General features: G+C 40.7%; 2 protein-coding genes across 14 annotated transcripts in view; one reads left to right on the top strand and one right to left on the bottom strand.

Annotated features, from left to right (window-relative positions):
* Positions 1–21,127, top strand: part of dock7 (dedicator of cytokinesis 7) — a 44,359-nt gene that overhangs the window by 5,800 nt on the left and 17,432 nt on the right. For 9 of the 13 annotated variants that reach the window (XM_084011026.1, XM_084011025.1, XM_084011024.1 and 6 more), the window contains exons 4-23: positions 541–609; positions 731–860; positions 1,318–1,530; positions 1,760–1,845; positions 1,949–2,015; positions 2,455–2,604; positions 3,071–3,151; positions 3,294–3,456; positions 3,940–4,082; positions 4,615–4,708; positions 4,811–4,973; positions 14,015–14,132; positions 14,249–14,319; positions 15,842–15,980; positions 16,161–16,262; positions 16,566–16,652; positions 17,372–17,603; positions 17,908–18,072; positions 18,701–18,870; positions 20,115–20,207. In XM_084011026.1, coding sequence (XP_083867152.1) covers positions 541–609; positions 731–860; positions 1,318–1,530; positions 1,760–1,845; positions 1,949–2,015; positions 2,455–2,604; positions 3,071–3,151; positions 3,294–3,456; positions 3,940–4,082; positions 4,615–4,708; positions 4,811–4,973; positions 14,015–14,132; positions 14,249–14,319; positions 15,842–15,980; positions 16,161–16,262; positions 16,566–16,652; positions 17,372–17,603; positions 17,908–18,072; positions 18,701–18,870; positions 20,115–20,207 — 2,536 coding nt within the window. The remainder of the gene's footprint in view (positions 1–540; positions 610–730; positions 861–1,317; positions 1,531–1,759; positions 1,846–1,948; positions 2,016–2,454; positions 2,605–3,070; positions 3,152–3,293; positions 3,457–3,939; positions 4,083–4,614; positions 4,709–4,810; positions 4,974–14,014; positions 14,133–14,248; positions 14,320–15,841; positions 15,981–16,160; positions 16,263–16,565; positions 16,653–17,371; positions 17,604–17,907; positions 18,073–18,700; positions 18,871–20,114; positions 20,208–21,127) is intronic. The other 4 variants (XM_084011017.1, XM_084011018.1, XM_084011016.1 and 1 more) reach the window with 1 other exon arrangement.
* Positions 6,392–10,785, bottom strand: angptl3 (angiopoietin-like 3). The gene is made up of 7 exons (XM_084011037.1): positions 10,208–10,785; positions 9,560–9,670; positions 9,266–9,377; positions 9,023–9,136; positions 8,545–8,640; positions 7,578–7,850; positions 6,392–7,453 (listed from the first exon to the last, which is right to left on the bottom strand). Exons 1-7 carry the CDS (start codon positions 10,736–10,738, stop codon positions 7,269–7,271), a joined length of 1,422 nt encoding a protein of 473 aa, XP_083867163.1. The 5' UTR covers positions 10,739–10,785; the 3' UTR covers positions 6,392–7,268.

Here is a 21,127-nt window from a genome sequence, read left to right as displayed (position 1 = left end):
TTATCCTCGAACTAGAGAAACTACTAAGTGTTTATAAAGCGAGTTATTAATATGAATTACTTTGAATAGATTACATTTGATACATTTAGTTACTTGAAAGTGTAAAAAAAACACATGAAATAAATACAAATAAAGCAAATTGATTAATTATGAAGTAGTATAAAACGTCTGAGTGTGAATTTAAACCGGAACGTTGACTTTTCAAATTAGTTTATGAGCACTGTTTTCAATTAAAAAACATAGTGACTTCAGGAAAGATTTCTTCAAATGTTTGCAACATAGTGTTGATCAGTCATGCTTCATGCCAGACCAAAGACCTGTGTGCTTGATGTCGTTACTCACTGTAGGTCTCGCTCTTAGTATGTTAGAAGAGGCGGCACAAACATTGAAAGTGTACTTCACTGTGTGATGTATCAGAAATATTAAAAGTCATCAGCCTGATAGCCTGCCATCTTTATTCACTTAGACTAATGCATTTAAAGGCTGGCTCTTAATATTAAAATAAAGCTTGTTTGATTGATTGAGTCTGTCTGGCTGCAGGGATACTGATGCTCATGTCAGAGACTGCGTCCGATCCTACACAGAAGACTGGGCCGTCGTCAACAGAAAGTAAGGCTCCACTGTGTGGAATTAATCATATTTTTATTATAGGCTCTTTAAAATTGACATCTGTGAAATATTATGACTACGTTGTACAATAATATTAAGTTAATGACTGCTTTCTCCCTAGATACCACAAGCTTGGTACAGGCTTTAACCCTAACACTCTGGACAAGCAGAAGGAGCGTCAGAAAGGCTTGCCCAAACAGGTGTTTGAGGCTGATGAGATGCCAGACAACAGCACCTACCAGGATGACCAGGTACTACATCATCTTTGTGTCGGCCTGATGATAAAAAGCTATGTGGATGACCACATATATTGGGGCTGTCAAAATTGGCAAAACATTATGTTTGAATATTCATTCTTAAAAAAAAAAACGGTTTGAACTAAATATCTATTTCTTCCCATTTTGACTTTAGCACCATGTCCTAACTGGCTGGGAGTGATACAGCAGTTTTGAGATACTTTTTTGTTGGGTGCCTTGATTCTTTTTATTCCTGTCACTCGCTTTGAAAGCCTGCAACGGGGAACAGCTTGTTTAAAGTTGAAATGAGAAATTTCCTCTATGGATGTAGGGAGATCGTGAGGAGATCACCTTAAAGTTTCATACTTATGTTGGCTGTATTGTCTGTTATAGCCAGGACAATTTAGAATATATATTGACAGCCATAATATTCATTAGATTTTAATGTTTTTTTGTTGTTTTTGTCCTGTAGGATGACCTGAAGCGACGTTCGATGTCTATAGACGACACCCCGCGTGGCAGCTGGGCCTGCAGCATCTTTGATTTGAAGAACTCCCTCCCTGATGCCCTTCTCCCTCACCTCCTCGACCGTGCCCCCAATGAGGAGATTGACAGGCACAATGAAGAGCATCGCAAGGCCAACCGCCACCGCGAACTCTTCGCTCTGCACCCCGCCCTCGATGAGGTAGAGTTTAGCCCTTTATATGTGATGGAACCTGTTTTTGTTTTCTAGGTTACTCAGGCTGTGGCTATGAAATTAATCTAATGTGTTATAAACCTGTCCCAGGATGTCAGTAATCTTCTCTTTTAATGAATACATTTGTGTTTTGAATCGCAGCATGGACATTCACAGTCACTGATATTTTTTACTGATTTTATTTGTTTGTTTGTGATTTTACTCTGTGGATGTGTAGGAGGAGCCCATTGAGCGCCACTGTGTGCCTGAAGTACCCAAAGAACACTTTGGCCAGAGGCTACTCGTCAAGTGCTTGTCCTTGAAGTAAGTGGTGGACAGCCCCTTTCATGAAAAAAGAAAAGCCCTTTTGCTCTTTTATTTAACTGCTGCTTTTTGCTGACCCACTCCTTTTTCTCTCCTGTTGAAGGTTTGAGATCGAAATTGAACCGATATTTGCTAGTTTGGCCTTATATGATGTCAAGGAAAAGAAAAAGGTAAGCTGTTATGCTTTCCTCAGTGTCTCCTCAGCTCAGTGCCTCTTCCTGAGTTGTTGGGTCACTTTTGCAAACCATTAAAATTGTTGGGAGGCCAAACCGAATTTGATGAGTTGACCATAAAATTTTATGTTGTGGCCCTGTTATGCTTGTAGGAGTGCAGTTAAATCACACACTGGAACCATGTATCTATCCCAAGAACATCCACTGCTAGTTTTCTCCACTTCTCCTGAGCTGACAAACACTAGAGGGTAGCAGTTGCCTTGAAGAGTAGATCTCTCATCTTTATCTATATTTATAAATAGGCTTTTAAATGTCATCTTGCTGTAACAGAGCCATTCACTCAAGACTTGTGATTGAATACTAATGGTTGTCATTTAACCCGTATGTCATAGTTCTGTTATATTCACCTGTGTGTCTGTTTGGATGTGTCCCTCAGATATCAGAGAACTTTTTCTTCGACCTTAACTCTGAGCAGACGAAGGGGATGCTGCGCCCGCACATTCAGACAGCGGCTATCTCCACGCTGGCACGCTCTGCCGTATTCTCCATTTCCTACCCCTCCCAGGATGTCTTCCTTGTCATCAAGGTAAGATATATGTTATGTATTGTAAGGTCAATTTGTTTTTTTTTTGGAAAAACACCTCTTTGAAGATATGAAACATTTTCAGGCTTCAACATGCTTTCAGTCCAAGGAGAAGAGATTCCTTGTGTAAAAGTGACAGTAATGTTACGGCATGTTACAGCTACGCTCAACCGGACTCACTATTTTTTGGTTTTTGTTGTGCATAGTAGTGGGTACTTCTTTTTGAACCACCTGGGTCGGGGATCCAAGTGAGCAGAGCAGCTGATACTAAAAGAATATCTGATCTCTTGAGTAGCCCTTCAAGACAACATGACATTTGAAATGTAATTTCCCAAAGAAAGTGTCATGACAAGCCAATCCTGTAATTTAAATATGACTGGCTCATATTTGATGGTTATTCTTTGTCCTGTATGATCATTCAGATTGATTGCTGTGAGGGTGGTAACTGATTGTTTGTGATTGTCTGCAGCTGGAAAAGGTGCTGCAGCAGGGTGACATTGGAGAGTGTGCTGAGCCTTACATGGTCTTCAAAGAGTCAGATGCTGCCAAGGTATGATCAATGTGAATAAGATGTTAAAGTACAGACAACATTTGAAGTGTAAAATGTAATAGTAATACATATAATAAGGTTGTTCTCTTTTATCCATTACGTTAGCCACATTTTAGAACTGACTTATGTAAACTTCTTGTAGAATAAAGAGAAGCTGGAGAAGCTTCGCGGCCAGTCGGAGCAGTTCTGCCAACGTCTCGGCCGTTACCGCATGCCCTTCGCCTGGACCGCCATCCACCTGATGAACATTGTGAACAGTGCTGGCAGTCTTGAGAGAGATACAGAGCTGGAGATGAGCCTCTCAGGTCTGACATTCCCTTTTAACACAACTCGTTAGATTTGAACTGGCAACATTCAGTATCAATTCTTGGTTATTGTTACACTTCTCTATTCACAGCTTCAGTGTCCCATATAGTTATCAGGGGACAGAGACTTTAGGCAGACCTGGCAGTCAGCATTAGGCTCATGGTCTTGTCAATGCATTCCGACACTGTAAAATCTTTATCTAAAAACAACTTTCAAAATTCAAACAGAGCAAAACAACTGACTTCAAGCCATAATGATCCTTAGTGTGTTATTTTGAGATTGACCTTTGGTGTTTATCTAACCTTTAACCTCATAAGTCATCTTTGATGCTGACTGTGGTGGCTGCCTGTTACTAGGCAGATCAGAGAATTTCATGTTCTCTGTCAGGACAGAAGTTTGGGATTAATCTTGAGTGTGTTGCAGAATCCAGAAAAAGATGTTAATATACATATATCATATAAACCCCCCCCCCCCGTGTTCAGAGAGAAAAGGCTCATGGTCTGAACGGAGGAACTCAAGCATCATGGGAAGGCGTTCCCTGGAGAGGACTACAAGCGGAGACGAGTCATGCAGTTTGACAGGCTTTAGACCTGCAACTCTTACCATCACCAACTTCTTCAAACAGGTTTTTACAACCATATATACACAAGTGTGATTATACACTGCTCTAGAAAAATGAACACTTAATCATCACAGTATAACAGCAAGTCTGTTAGACTTCATGGATATCCCCCAGGACACCATCCACCAACTCACTATATTGTTGGGAGTACATACAGGCAGACGGGGGTCATACACACTACTGAGTCACATTATGAGTTGCTGTGGTGAAATTCGAGTTGGATCAGCCTGTGATTTAAACTGTTTTACTTTGATTTTCTGTGTGATTTTGAATCCAGCCCTCAATGGGTTGATGATTTGTTGTCATTAAATTATATAATGTACACATTAGTAAAGATTTTCAACTTGAATAATTTGTTCTTCAAGATCTTATGTGTGATTTAAGAGTTCCCTTTATTTTTTTGAGCAATGTATGTGGTTTTAATGCAGTGCTTAGACACACATGCAGACAAATATGCTCTTGCTTATCATCACTGTTGTACTATCTCTTTGTAATTTACTATCACATATTAATACGTTGCACATGTGTGTTTTAGGAGGGTGACAGACTGAGTGATGAGGACTTGTATAAGTTTCTAGCTGACATGAGGAGGCCTTCTTCAGTGCTGAGGAGACTCAGACCCATCACAGGTATGGACATGTGGACTGAGACTTCTTGACCCTGTTAGCTGTTAACCTAGAATGTCCCTCTGTACTCACTTCCTTTCCCATTCTGTCATCCTGTCACAACAGCCCAGTTGAAGTTGGACATTTCTCCAGCTCCAGAGAACCCCCACTATTGCTTGACCCCTGACCTTCTGCAAGTCAAACCTTACCCAGACAGCAGGGTACGCCCCACCAGGGAGATCCTTGAGTTTCCTGCCAGGGACGTCTATGTGCCAAACACCACATACAGGTAAAGAAAACATTTTGAGTGTAAAAAACTGAACTATTTGTTTCTTATCGTTAAGTTTGGTCAATTTTGTCTGGAGATTCATCTCGCCAAGATAAAGCTTTCTTGTCAATAGATTGCAAAATCCAAGCTGATTTCAAGTTTTGATTTTAAAGTGGCTATTGAATGTATGGATTTGAAATTTATTTCAACATAGCCCTTTCATGCCCGTCATTCAGGCATAGCTCCACTGGCTTACATGTGGATTAACATCTGTACAAACATTACATTTATTACATTACAAATTGCCTTTTTGGAAAGTGCTTACTTATTCAATGACTCCAAGGGATATTACAGCAAACAGCTGCTATTTTTTTTGGAGCGTTAAATTGATTGGTTATGTGAAAATATACAACATGTCACGTGCTCCATGAGATACATGCAAACTCACTATAATGATACTTTTGTCAGTGAAGGACAGTAAACTCGATCTAAGCCTAAACACATCTTCAACTTGCAGGAATGAGTGCACATTAATTCCACCATTCCATAGTGTTGACTGACACAGTATCTTGTTAATGTTCATCTCTTGTTACGTGCCAGTGTAGTGAGTACATATTACATGTGAACAAGTGCTATTTCTGTCAAGGTCACTTTTAGATATTTTTACTAGCAGACATTGCTGCTGACATGACCTTGCTACAACATGCTTTGTTTGTTTGCAAATAGCCAGGTACCTTCCTATTGTAGATTAACTAATGCCAGACTGAATTGAGAGCCGAGGTGAAAGGAAATTATAATGTTGCATTCTTAGTCTAAATGTTCTTTTTGAATGAATGAACTGCCAAGAAAGTTCTTTGGATCAGACTTTAGTAAGCTTACCTTTTAAGTATACATGTATGTCAGCTCTATTCTATGAGGTCATTGAACCTGAACAGGTTCTACTAGGTTACTGAACTTGATGAAACAACCCTATTTTATAAGCGGCATGCAGAGGAATTCAGACCTTAAGCTGGAAAATGTATTTTATATATATTCAACTACCATTTATATTACTGTATGCAGATTATAGCAATATGAAAACATGCAAATAGAGGCATCCACATTTTTGAATTGATATATTGTTTATTAAGTTATGAATGAGTATACTGCCTTGCTGACTGCGATGTCAATACTTAATGTTACATACAGTATAATACTAAGGTTATATCAATATCATTTCTTGACTTTTTTAACCTCCAAAATTTGATTTGGTTCTGTACAAAGTTAAAGATCAACACACTGTAAAAAATGTTGCCACGTTTGATGTAACATTTAGTCAAGTTTTATTTTTTCTTCATAAATATGATTTAGGGCGGTACTTGTCAGATGACATGTTAATATGAGGCACATTTACAGTACAGTTGGTTATGTTATGTAATAATGGACAAGAGTCAATATGACTCAATAACATAGGAAATACACTGAAATAACATTTTCTTTTCTAACAATATCAGCATTAAATCATATAATAGCATGAACATGGTTTAAATACTTTACAGAGTAAAAAAAATAGAACCAACAAAGAGAATAACTTCTTCCTTTTGCTGCCAAAGCTTTGTGTCTCTCGTACTGTATTTTACTGCTTACATTGCCCCCACACTCGTGGTTTGTTTCCAATGAAACTAGGGATGAAGCAGTGTAAAATACCAGGACAAAATGTCAAAACCTTGTTGGAGATGCAGTTGAACATTTACTTATATAATATGCATGCCTTATGTAATAACAACATGTTGGTATTTGTGCCTCCTGGAAACATGCAACAGCTTTACATCACAAAGATAATATACATTTTAAATAGCTTTATCAACATAAAAGCTGTTAAATACATTTAAGTTCACTGAAAATATGTTTTTAGAATTGCTTCATAATCTCTCCTCATAATTTTCTATCCTGCTGCAGCACTGTGGCATTTTGCCAGCACTGAATTTGGTTGCTGATGAGGATCAATATGTCCATTTTGCAAATGATTGCAGAAGTTGCATAATGACAGTTCTACTGTCCTAGCTTGATCACACCCAATAGGTTAACGAACTGTGTGGCATGGTTGCGTCATTACACAGTTCAGCAATGTCTGTCTTGTGACATTTTTGGCCTGTTATCTGTTGGTCAGCACCAGCCCTCTGGCAAAATGCTGTTGGGAAGCAATCAGCTTGGTGCAGATACACTAAGAATTTGCCGGAGTTACTTCACTTTCCACTTCTGAGGAACGTTTTAACTTTTATCAGTGTTTGTGAAAGATGCAAGTCATGTTGTAAGAAAAGATATGGCTTATGAGTTTCAGTTGAAGCTTTCAGCAGTAGGGGCTGGTCGTACGGTGATCTTGGTCATCTTGAGAGAATATGAGGGCCCTGTGCCAGGCTTCCAGTGAATGCCCTTCCTTCTCATAGAGCGTCCCTTTGCCCTCAACCACGAATACCTTCCGTTAAGGTTGGTTTCTCTGCAAGCATTGAACCACCAGCCACCTGCCAAAGGGTCAGGACAAGAACCATAAGTTATATAAACACAAGTTGGTCTTAACACAATTACTTTGCTTAATACGTGTTTTGCTTTACAAGCATTGCTGAATCGGCTTGTAAAACTGTTTACCTGTGTAATTGCGAGTGCAGTTGGAGTTTCGGTGGTTGTCATTATTTCTGTCTTTTGTGGAGAATCTCATGCCAGTGGTGTTGGCCATGGCATCAGGCAGGTCACCAGAGAAGTGGCTGACATGAAGGGTGTAGCCCTTCAAGGGACCCTCCAGTGAGAAGCGGTACTCAGCCCAGTGCTTCCCCTCCTTCCAGTCCTCCAAATCAATACGCAGGATGTAAACTCCCTGCTGTGTAAAGCTGTGGATCTTCTTTAAACCCAACCAGAAGTCCTCTGCATAAAACATGAGTCAGTTGTTATCTTGTGAGGATATCTCTTATGTGAAAATACATATTTGTTTGCAAGGAAACTCCGAAGGTTATAGATTGATTTTTATGGAAAGATTGTTTGTGGGATAAGGAATGACCAATAACCTTTGGTGTCCTATGGCTCTTTTGTACATTCCACACGTTTTTAATTCATTTCAAATAGAAAGGTCTTCTCATGTTTTTTCACGCAGCTTTTTTATTCAGTTATTAGTAAATAATCAGTTTGTACTTTGTCTCCAATAAGCTTAGAGATACACTTCTTTAATCAGAGCAGACATGCACATCTTTACACTTGTTTTCTTTGGCCTGCGGTGGATTGCTGCTCCAAATTGCAAGGTATAATCAGGTAAGTAGTAGCAACTGAAATTCATAGCTGTAGGCGCTGTTACTTTGGAATGTGGCATGACTGCACCTACAGTACGACTTGCTGTCAGCGCCAGTAAGCGCCGCAGGGAAAGCTGCCAAGAAGTGCTGTGTGCTCTGACAATACAGGAAGTCACTTTGTCAGTTCAGGACTGTTATATAACAATGACTATTTCCTATGACTAGGCCTTCAGGAAGTATTTGAAATCACCAAAATGTCCGTGCAAGTTGAAGTGGTTAGTCAGTTTAAATGGTTCTGTGTATCTTGGCATGTGTTACTCACAAAAAGTACTCACTTTCCAGATCTCCGAAGCCTTTCTCGTACTTGTCCCATGTTTTGTCAAAATCCACTGAATGATCGACCCGGCGTTGGATGACTGTTGAGCCCACATCTATATAATGGATTAGCAATAGATTTCAAGTCAAGTTACTGTTGTACAAGTCACATAAAAGTTTACACAAGGAATTCTCCTTATCAAAGCCCGTTTCACACATCCTGTTCAAGGGGGGAATCTTCTCATGGCAGTATTGCAGAATATCTGTGTGGGGCTACTGATAACGTGAATTGGATATCCACCCCATTGTCTGCCTTTTTGGATGACCTGTTCCTGGGGTTATCTAGCTTGATAACCTCTTGGTTTTTTTTTTGCTTCTTGCGTGTTCATTGGAAACATGCATAAATGCCAATACTGTGTCTTAGAAAAGTTCTCCTGAATACAGAAACAGTATTTTGATGCTCTCAATTAGAGCTCAGACTGCTATGGTCTCACTCACCAGAACCCATTTCACAGTACACGTTGAATGGCTCAGAATTGTTTGGCTTGACAACATAGATTCCACTTCTTGACTCTCCTTTGTTGAACAGCTCATTGCAGTCCATGGGGAGGTCTGAAACATAATTAGGAAAATCAAAATATATGTATCCAAATTTCTCCAAACCTTTGTATTGTCTTTATTTATTTAATATCCAAACCAACATTTGAAAAATTGATAATACATTTTAAAAATACTTTTTACCATTCACATCCAGGTCAGTTAAATTTCCTGTCAGAAATTCAAACATATCAGAAGATGCGGTGTCTGAATCAATAGACTTATCGGCGGTATCTTGAAAGCTGTCATAGCTGAGCTGCAAGAGAATTCAAAATAATGATTTTAAATGATGTTGTCAACTCTGTAAAAAGCAGTTTCCTCCCATATTCACATTTCTCACGTAAAGCAGAATTTGCACAGATAACTTTAAGGAACAAACTAGATTCTCACAGATCTCAAAGACAAAATGTAACGACATCCTGTTAAGCAGTTGTCTACCTTTTCCTCCAGATTTATAATCTTGGATTTCTGGTTGTCAAGCTGATCATGCTGCTCCTTCACGGCATTCAGCAGATTGATGATCGTTTTTTCCTGAGATTCAATCACATCCTGAAAATACCATAATAAAAACATTATTTGTCCAGACAGCATGAGGTATTGTACAATGTTTTAAAGGTTTGCACCTGTTGAGTCACATGAATCCAACTAATTTCTTATGTCTGTAATCATTTACACAATTCGATAGCCCATATATCCCACATATGTCGTTGGGACATATGTCCAACATGGAGTTGGAAACAAAAATGCAACAAATGGCATAAGTGGCATTTAGTTTGATGCACTAAATGCATTTGTATGTATTTAGCACAATTAACATGCAAAAAAAGAGACAGAACATTGAATCAGTGCAAGGAGAGGCATTAAACCCATCGGGGCTTATAATATCATCACCTATCAAACAAACAAAAAAAATCAGTAACAAAATAGCAATTTCCATTGTTAACTGGATTTAGAGGGGTATTTTTGTGCAGTTTTTATTTGCTAACTTCTTCTGTTGATGCAACATAGGCACATATCATTCATTAGCTGATTGAAACTTGAATAAGGAACTCAGAATAATTGCTTCAGCACAAATTGGCTGCTTACCTTAAGCGTTGTGATTTCATTAAGCTGATCAGCAGTGATAATGCTCTCAGACAGTCCCTTCAGCCTCTCCTCGAGGTTCCCGACCTGGCTCTGCAGCTGTGTACGCTCCTGAATGATGCCGTTGATCTTAGAGTTGATTTCCAGCGACAGGTTCTTGATCTCCTCGTTGTTGGTCTTCAAGAAATTTGTGGTCTTCTTCAACTCCTCCTCTTCTTCCTTAATCTCGGACGTGACCACTGAGAGCTGGTAGAAAGAGCGGTCGAAAATGTTCAACTTCTGGAAGATGTCGTTGATTTGGCCCTTGGTCTTGTGGACAAACTCTCGTAAGCTCTGGCCAAGCTGAAGGAGTCCGTTTGCTAGTAGACGAACATCATCCAGCATGGCAAAGCGAGACTTTGCCTCGGTTGGGCTGGGTGCTGTGGTAAGGGCCTTGGAGGGCAGCGTGGGGTACTCTTCTCTCCCTGGTGACGCCAGAGGGATGGCAACAGTGACACCAGCTAGCGCCAGCAACAACAAGCAAAACGGCGTCATCGTGACTTTGTTGTCCAATCCTGGATTGTGGAATATAATAGTGTTGCGCTGCTCTAGCTTTCTTCTACTTTGTGCTCTATTCACCACTCTTTTCTCTCCCTCCCTTAGACTTCTTTGCTGTTTAAAATGATGTGAGAGCAGCAGGCTGCCCTGTGTTATATACTGCCCTCGCAGTAGAGGAGGGGGGGGGATTAGCTGATCATTAAACCCTACTATGTTTTAGCTCTGTACCCCACCTCCTTCCAAATCCCCCATGAGCCCTCCCTCTCCTGAACAAACAAATCACAGCAGTGAGCAAATGACATACACCCCACCCCCCCTTCTTTACTACCCATTTAACCTCAATCCCCTCTCCATTCCGCACCCTACCCCTGTTCTCCATCTGTGGTGCAGAGCTTTAGCTGATCAGCAGAAAGCCAACAATGGCCATCACTGGTTTTTGATGGATCGTCAGTCCAATCAATCTCAAACCTTATAACCCTGCACACACTTTGCTCTGATTGATAATGCTGTGTGTAATTAATGCTCTTGGGTTTGATTTAGCATCATGCTGAATCAGCCCAGTACCAGGCGCTCCCTCTCTCTCTCTCTCTCCCTGTCTCTCTCTCTCCCCCCTCCCTCCGTTTGTGTGGGGAGGGGTGTGAGTCTGTCATTCGTGCCAGCTTTGAGCTTCTGGGCATGAATGATGTTGGAGAGTTTGGACAGTGTGTACTCATCATCTTTGTTTTATTGCTCAGCCTTGTCATCTTTTTTTTTTTCAAGTTTGCCATGCCTCGTGTGATATTTCTTTCTAACGCCACCAGAGATGAGATGGAGGAATATATAGTTTCCTGATTAGCTCGCAGCTTTTAAAGGATCTTTCTGTTCTGTCGTAAAAAACACAATCTTTATGGGCATTTCTTAGTAAGTTATTTCATGCAAACCTGGAATGTAGGTGAAATATATCCAACTTAAGCTAGAGAGGGAGGAAGGAGTAATCAGTGAAGTGACTTGGTTTAGTATTTAATTGCAATATAAATATTTATACTTTTGGCACTCATTGCTGCATGCCTTCGTGCCTCTTAAGTAAGCATTTCCTGTTATGTGGTGGGAAAAAAAGCCTTCTAGATAGAATAGTTGCCATAAAATGCGGTAATTTTTGTCAAATTAAAATAGTTTCTTGTTCATATAGGCATGTATGCATTAAAACTGTATTGTTTGCAGCTTTTATTGAGTTTTGCAATTTTGCTGATCAGTTGCTTTGTATGCCAAAGGGCAATTTTTATTACAGTATTATGAAACGTTTACATAGTCACACGATATTTGAATTTGTTTTAAAATGTAAACATCTTGGCATTCCAGCTGTTAGGGCGCATGTTAAAATGCCACACAGTCATCTTAATGAGCATTATCTAGTAATTTGGGGTTAGAAGGATGGATTAACTCAGTTCTTGGTAATGAGGGACTGCTACTTCTTTCATTTGGACAGAGCAGAAACAAAGGGTCCTATAGAAAATGAAAAAAATGGCTACAGACTGAGTGAATGTAAAAGGAATTTGCTTGATCAGCATAAAGCTGGTAATGATATTCAGTATACCATCATGCAGGCACAGTGGTTAGCATTGTGGCTCAGCAGCAAGGGGGTTAAGGGTTTGAACCTGACATGACCTGCCGGGGCCTTTCTATGTGGAACTGGCATGTTCTGACCAAGTTCAAATTTGCAATGAGATTTTCACCCGATAAATCGACATTGAACCACCTCAGCAGTCTGTTTAAATAGCTGTATATGTGTCCACTGATATGTTTATATTGTGCACGTTATCATATTTGTGTATGTTCAATACAAATTATACTGCTGCATCTATCGCTATATTACGCTATACATCCTTACTATAAATTATCCCTGAGATATTCTTTTTGTACCTTTTTTGGCAATTTTATGTTGACCTCTGGGTGAGAGGTCTGCTGTGCTGTGAGTCAGTTCTTTGTGCCATTGTTGGATAATGTGGATACCTTCACTCACTGTTATAGCAACTAACTGGCTGATTCTGTCAGTCTGTTATCATCTCTCTGTTTATTGCCTGCCGGGATAGCGTGTGGCTGGTATTGTTTTCACCTGTGTGTGTGTGTGTGTGTGTGTGTGTGTGTCTGTGTCTCTGTGTCTCTGTGTCTCTGTGTCACTTACTGCCACAGAGATGGTTTTAAGTACTTAGCCAGGTGTTTGTGTTTCCGTTTGTCCGTCATTACTCCATTTTGAATATAGTTAAGGCACTCCTCTCAGCACCATCAACATCGTGTTGTCCTGTTAATATGGCAGACTTTCTATTTATTTACCATTCCTTCTCTCCATGCTCTGAATTAGGGTGACTTTTTCACCTGGTCTACTCGTGATAGACTTGATCTTTATATGGAGCAAGCAAACCATGACTTTGTCCCCTTATGTAGCCTCTGGACTCAAAAAGGGGAAGGTAACTGTTATCGTACATTTGGGAGTGTATTGGGAGACCTGTCGCGTTTGTGTTGCGTAGTTGGTTGCGTTGCAGTATTCATGTGTACTGATTAACCAAAGATGAATCTGATGTGACAAACTGACCAATCAGTAATGGTTCCTCACTGTGCTTGGAGATTTCAGATTTTCCACAGTGAAGTCATCTTGGAGTCTATTTCAGTTCAAAATCAACAACTCACTATTAAAGCTGCCATTGTTAGTGTTAGGACATGCTAGAGGGTAGCAGAGGATGTGAATGAGTCTAATAATCAGACTGAAGAGATTCCCACGCTTACTTGTCAGGTGTTGTTCCAGCTGTTGTCTCTGTGGGGCTGCCCCCCACAGACTCCACTACGTCATTGCGGTTTGTCAGCTGATCCAGGGTTATTTTGGTCTTCCGATTGCGGAGCCTCCTCCCACTTCTCATCAGTGTTACAGTCCAGTACCATAACTTGTGTTGACAACAATGATCCGGATCATAAAATTCCCTCACCACTTATATTTATATTTGATTTATTAAAGAAATGTCACAAACAGTGTCTCACATCTAGATCATATATTTCATCTGTGAAGTTGTGAGGCAGAATAATCAAGTATGCAATGTAATTTGTATGAGGGTTAAGCTCTTAATAACCATTGCTGAACCACTAGTAGCATCAAGCTGTTGCTACTTTATATTATATATTTATACTTAATATTATAAATCATATATTTTTTGTATAAAAATGTTATATGGTATACTGTGGATACATTAAATTAGTTTATAATGTGCCTTGTTTTCACTGTCTGTGTACATGTCTGTCTTTTAGGAATCTGCTGTATGTGAACCCTCAGAGTCTTAACTTTGCCAACCGCCAAGGCTCTGCCCGCAACATTACAGTCAAAGTGCAATTTATGAATGGAGAAGATCCAAGCAATGCAATGCCGGTAAGCCATGATGAGAATAGAAAAGCAAACAATTCTTGTTTTGGAGTTTTTCTTTGTTGAGTCAATTGTAACATGGCTTTGTGTTGATCTGAATGTCTGTATTTGTCATCCCCCAGGTGATATTTGGGAAGTCCAGCTGTGCAGATTTCGCGAAAGAAGCCTATACTGCTGTGGTGTACCATAACAGGTACGTTTCTGTTCTTTATTATAGTCTATAGAATGCCGTGGGAACCTGCGATTGGGAGGTTGGTGAAACGTAGATAAACTATTCAAATGTTCCAACGTTCTGACCTAATGTTCCATAGAAATCACATATTTTGATTCAGCCCTGTAGTTACCATCATTACAATATGATTTATTTGATGATCTCTCTTGACAGTGGTTAGGTATGAAATATGACATGCTGAGCCTTATACTCACATTATCTCCATGATTGTCATGAGATTAGTGGATTAGAAAAAGAAATGTACAGATATCCTTTTTTAATGTAATTACTGTTCATTAAAGAATAGCTGGATTCAACCCTGTCAAGTGGTGTCCTTGGTACATGTTTCTTCTATCTCTACATAAGAGCTGAGGGCTCTCTAATATTTTATCACCACTATCGGGTGTTTTTACGACATCCAGCGGTTTGTCATTTGTCACCAAGGGGTCACACCTTCAAGGCTAAAATTAATCAACCTGTAAATAATGTACCACTGTGACCAGGACCACCATGCATCAGGACTTAATCCAGCCCTGAGAAGTGCTTCTAGGTAATGGTCAATTGCAGTCTGCATTTCACGCAGAAGTGGTGCAATATTTCCCTTGTCAAAACTCTTTGAGGAACAAATGAGGAAAACCGAAAATAATCGGTCGTTTTCGTCAACCTTTGTGATTGTATCTGCTTTTGTTTTAATGTGCTCAGACTATGACACATTGTCTTTCCCACTGTAATATAACTTGCTTCTTGTGCAAGTGCTTTTTCTGGTCCATATCCAAAATGTTTGTTCCCATGAGAAATAAAGGGCCTTCTGTGACCTTGTTAGTTCAGTTTTGGTAATCTCCAGCCTTAAAGTGATCCTAGTGGGTTTGTTGATGGGCCTGCTGTAGTTCAGGGTTGTTTGTTTCTCGGCTAAATATAAAATGAATCTGAAGTGAGTTATGATGTGTTATCTTTTTAGATCACTTGACCTGTCGTGAGAGACAGATTCCCAAGTTATGGACAGGCTCAGCTGGAAATAGAATATATGGACATTTCAATTGATTTGCATAGTCGTACATGCATGAAAATGTCTAAAATTGAAAAAATAAATTCTACTAATTGCTAAAATGCAAAGTCCTAACGCTTTGGACAAACATTCTCAAAAGTTTTCAGAATGAAAATCCTATGTAGGTAATGGTGGAACCATATAGATATTAATGACTGACTTGTTGCCCATTCACAAACATTTTCCGTGGAGTGCACACCAGAATCCAGGAGGCATTGACCACAGAGCAGACCTGAGTAGTTTTAATGGGGAACAGTTGAACTCGTTGCCCTTAGTAGAATGACTTATGGTTTTAGAGGAATGCCATTGAGATGGCAGCCAGAACCATATCAATAAACCTGTCTACATTCAGAAAACTAATTTATTTTGTCTTTCCAGATCTAACAACGTTTTGAATATAAAGCTGCTCGAAACAATGTTGTTGAAAAGTTTTATGTTTTTGCTAACTGCTGTCAACAGATCCCCTGACTTTCATGATGAGATCAAGATCAAGCTGCCTGCCTCCCTGTCAGACCACCACCACATCCTCTTCACCTTCTACCACGTCAGCTGCCAGCAGAAGCAGAACACACCACTGGAGACCCCTGTGGGATACACGGTGGGTAACAGTCACTGGCACAGCTGCAATAACTACTTAGGCTGTTTCCATGGTTGCACACACGCACTGCTTGTCGTTACTGTTATTACTGGTGAATTCATACTACATACTGATTATATTATCTTGTCTTTTTTGTCCTCTGTGTTGACTTTCAATGTATTTTTTCCCACTTCTCTGTAGTGGATCCCCATGCTGCAGAATGGCCGCCTACGGACAGGACATTTCTGTCTGCCTGTGTCTCTGGAAAAACCACCGCAATCTTACTCTGTTCTCTCACCAGATGTAAGACAGTTTTTTTTTACAGTATGAAGAAATGTATTACATTATGGCAACTATTAATTTAATAAAGATTTATATGAAAGGGACAGGCATAAGTGTGTTTCCAAGTGCTTTACAAGATTCTCAGTAGAGTTTTAATGCACTGTAAAGAGAAGAGTGTTGAACAGAGTCGTATAACTGCAGCACGATGTCAGGATGTCTTTGGAGTACCCAGTGACCAATCATTCATTTTCTATGCTTGTAAAATGTTCATTTTGCCAAAGCAGCACAGATTTACTCACCTGAATGCGTATCGTTCCACATCAGGTTCCTCTCCCAGGGATGAAATGGGTGGACAACCATCGAGGAGTATTTAATGTGGAAGTGGTGACTGTTTCAACCATCCACACACAGGTAACAGTAGTACCGTGTTTTGGGGGATATGGGCACTAACCTCGCCGCCTTTCATTCTCTTTACTTTATCTTCCCTGTTGACATGTGAGCAGAGAGAAAGTACTGCTGGAAAATTAAAACCGTATATTTATAAAATAACCTTCTTTTCAGGAATGAAGAAGAGCAGATTTATTTGTCGTAGAATATTTTTTTGATAAGCATCATTTCAAATTTCAGTAAAGAGAAACAAACACACAGTGTTTTCACATTTACACAGTTAGTCCTCCGCCTCACCAGTTCATTAGCGAGTGAAGCTCACCTCGGCAGTAATTTACTGAGGTCTACTCCATCTCTGTGTCGGCCGGGGTGTGGAGGGCTTGACTTTGGTCCCTAGGAGCCTAACTGGGACTAATGTTCTCATAAATCACTGCTCCTGGGGCATATTAGACTTGCTGGATTCTACTGTGTTCTTGTAGTAGTTTCGTGGTTTCCACTTGGTGAGCCAACTTACAGATGAGAAGATCCAAGCTTACTTTTGTGTCGACTCCCCACCCCCTTTTTTCTCCTTCACCTCTCTCTACCTTTAACTACCTGTTTTGTTTCATCTTTTGCCTTCTTTTCTCTCCATCCATCTTCATCATCGCTTCTGTTCTATTGCCATCTCTGTGTCTTTCTATACTTCCTTCCCTGCATTGTCTTGCATTTGTTTTGGCAACAAATTTCTCCCACTCCCTCCTCAGGACCAGTACCTGGATAAGTTCTTTGCCTTGGTACACGCCCTGGACGAGCACATGTTCCCAGTCAGGATAGGAGACATTCGCATCATGGAGAACAACCTGGAGGCCGAGCTCAAGTCCAGCATTGCGGCGCTCAACTCTTCCCAGCTGGAGCCAGTGGTTCGATTCCTTCACCTTCTACTCGACAAACTGGTGTTGCTTGTAGTGCGGCCGCCAGTCATTGCTGGGCAGATAGGTATGGCATTCTATTACACTTAACTAAAAAGATCACGTGTGTTTTGTTTGTTGTGTTGTTTATCACGTGTAGTTGATGATAAGTTGAAGTCACAAGTTGATTCTAAAACAGTATTATATTTCATGCAGAAAATGAAAAAGTGCAGAAGTCAAGTTATGCTAAGACATGTCGCTGTGTGGTAATCTCTTCGGACGTCTAGTTTAATGTGGGTCATCCTGTGTACACACACATACTGGAACTGTGTGTGTTTCCATGTCTTTGCATTTTTGCACACTTATCACTTTGCTTCTGTCTGTGTGTTCAGTGAATCTGGGTCAGGCATCCTTTGAGGTCATGGCATCCATAGTGAACCGGCTTCACAAGTACTTGGATACCAGCCAGGACATGCACGGCCGCAATGGCCTGTTGTCCTCTTACATCCACTATGTCTTCCGCTTGCCCAGCACTGACCTCAACTCGCCCTCTCCAGGTATTTTACCGTCAAAACAGTCAACCACCTCACATTTTTCTTCATTCTTTGTCTGTTTTTCAGTTTTCTCCTTTTAAGTTGACTTCACCTAACTCCTAACTCACCTTCACTGGGTGTCTTATCATCAAACCTACCTGCCATAATTTTTGCTCCTTCTATTTCTTTTTATCTTTTGTTTTTCCCTTCCACATCCATTTTGTCTTCTGCCTGCCCAACACAGACCCCAACTCATCCTCGACAGGTAGATATGGCCCACCACTGTACATCTTAATCTGTATGCATTATTCTTCCCTTTGAAATTAAAGTTACTTTTAGTTCTTCAAGTAATACTCCATTTAGACGTGTGGTACCCGATTTCCTGCAATCTGTCCCGTGTTGGCTTACTAACCATCCACTGCAAGACCCGTCGGTTGCTCCGAGGAATTATAATCACTTATGAATAAATATGTTCATGACCTTTGTGTTCACCCCATGTAAGATGAAGGGTTGTGTTTGGCTTTTTGGTAAGCGGCGCGGTTTGGTACATATATGAATGTGTACATTGGGAGCAGACCCATAATGACTCGGTAGAAGTGGTTATTCCCACCACACCCCAGTTATTCCATTTTCCTTCCTCTGTGTGTCCCAGGCCCGGGGGGGTTGGGAGGTTCGGTTCACTACGCCACCATGGCTCGCTCCGCTGTTCGACCAGCCAGCCTCAACCTCAACCGCTCCCGTAGCCTTAGTAACAGTAACCCCGACATCTCTGGTACACCGACCTCACCTGACGACGAGGTCCGCTCCATCATTGGCAGCAAGGTAAGGTCCCCAAAAGAAATGTGTTCAGTTATACATAAACCTGTACCTTGTTTTATTATCTCAGTGCTTTTAGAGGCCTTCTGCGTTTTTTTCCTTGTCCACACTGCATGTGGATGTCAGAGTTAAATATTCAACATTGCCATATTCCAGCAGCCCTCATTGATTTGTGATCTATTTTAGACATGTATGCATATACAGTGATTGTACTGAACTCTACTCGGTAGTTCTTCGCCCTCATCAATGCAGAGGCCTACCATGTGCACACATTGACCCAGGTGGATATTTTATCACATGTAAACTGTATAGCCAATGCGTAAACATAAGAGTGGACATCTTATCTCTCTAACCGCTGTAGCAGCAACCTAACACACACACAGACACGCACACAGACACGCACACAGACACGCACACAGACATGCACACAGACATGCAAACAGACATGCACACACAGACACGCACACAGACACGACGCACACAGACATGCACACAGACACGCACACAGACTTGCAAACAGACATGCACACACAGACACGCACACAGACACGCACACAGACACGCACACAGACATGCACAGAGACACGCACACAGACACGCAAACAGACATGCAAACAGACATGCACACACAGACACGCACACAGACACGCACACAGACACGCACACAGACACGCACACAGACATGCACACACAGACATGCAAACAGACATGCACGAACAGGCACGCACACAGACATGCAAACAGACAGACACGCACACAGACACGCACACAGACATGCACACACGGTGCTCCCATGTGTGCAGGTTGTGAAAGTCACAAGAGACGTTTACAGAAAGCAGATGGAGATACAATAGCACATTGTTTCATTAAGAATACACAAACCTTGTCAGCCTCTACTGATTATATTTCTTTTTATTCGGTTTAATGTATCTGTTGTCATTTGGTTTGTCTTGTTTTAATTTGTGATTGTCCTCTTCAAACATGTTTTAACTCAACCTATAACTGAAGAGTGAGTGAATGCAGCCCTTTGCTTGCTGAATGTTCCCTTTGCTGCTAATATTTTACTGAACCGCTCTTATCTTGTCTCTGAGGGAGAGGAAGGTATTTCTTATACAGAGAGAGAAAGGGAGAGAGCATCAGCAGTCCTGACCTCTGAACCTCTTTAACCTGTCGTTATTCCTTCCCCCGTGCTGCTCGCTCATTCCCTTGCTTCCTGCCTGCCTTGTGTCCTTTGACCTCGGCACACCTAGGGGTTAGACCGCTCCAACTCGTGGGTGCACACCATGGGCTGTAAGAGTGCCCCCTGGGGATCCAGCCCTGGGTCTGCTCCAGAAACCATGCAGGTGGTTTTATGAATGCACCGTTCTCCACTTTGCCTCACAAAAAAAAGAAAAACAGAAACTCGCCTTATTCACCTTGAAGGGATACTGGGATATTTGGAGTTTTGGTTAATTAGTGTACTTTGCCAGATTTACTGAAAAACAGGTGGGCGTTGGGGCAATCCATAATCATATCTTCATGTGTGTCTCCTCCTATCGTGAAGCTACTTCTGGAGGTTTTAAGTCAATAACTATGATCGCCAACCATTGTTTTGCTAACTTTCTCCAAACAATAGATTTCTAAACTAAATACAATGTGACTAGTGAAGAACCAAGACACAAAAGACCAAAACTTCTGAATATTACAGTATTCTGGTAAACAAAATCACCACCCTGGATCCCATAAATGGGAGCGCAGCCGCCTCCATGACCCCTCTATCTCTCATGCTAGTCTCAGGTGTCATCCCTCTGTACTTGTAAATTCTAACGCCTCCCTTTTTCTCAGTACTTGCATGATAACATGACATGTAGTCTAAGTAAAAAAATAAAAATTCAGTTTACCATAATTACATAATTTCTTTCTCTGTCAAGCTAAACTGCCATTTTGTGATTACAGTAATCGGTTATTGCTAAACTAAAAATCAAGACATTGTTGGAGTAGTAGAGAAAAAGGAGTAGTGTTAGAAATCATCTTCATCTGCAGTATTTTATTTTTTTGCATTCATTTTATTTCATCTATTATTTTCTTTTCCCCTCTCCGCTTCTAACAGTTATTCACTCCCTCTGCATTAACCTCATAGTCTCCACTCCCACTGCATGAATTTCTACTTACCCTGCACAGCATTCATGTTGTCACTGGAGCATGGTGTATCTGTGAGTGTGTGTGTATGTGAACACGTGTGAGGTCCTTTGTCAGCTTCACTTTCCATCTTCATGTAATGTTA

The sequence above is a fragment of the Eutrigla gurnardus genome (assembly GCF_963514095.1).
Source record: "Eutrigla gurnardus genome assembly, chromosome: 6".
NCBI classification, from domain to species: Eukaryota; Metazoa; Chordata; class Actinopteri; order Perciformes; family Triglidae; genus Eutrigla; species Eutrigla gurnardus.
The sequence above is the reverse complement of the archived record's forward strand: the minus strand, read 5'-3'. Positions and strand labels throughout refer to the sequence as shown.

Coding starts and splice junctions, on each gene's coding strand:
- angptl3 (XM_084011037.1), bottom strand. CDS start 10,738: ATGACGCCGTTTTGCTTGTTGTTGCTGGCGCTAGCTGGTGTCACTGTT. Junction 9,378..9,559: donor TTATAAATCTGGAGGAAAAG/GTAGACAACTGC, acceptor ATTCTCTTGCAG/CTCAGCTATGACAGCTTTCA. Junction 7,454..7,577: donor CTGCACTCGCAATTACACAG/GTAAACAGTTTT, acceptor ACCCTTTGGCAG/GTGGCTGGTGGTTCAATGCT.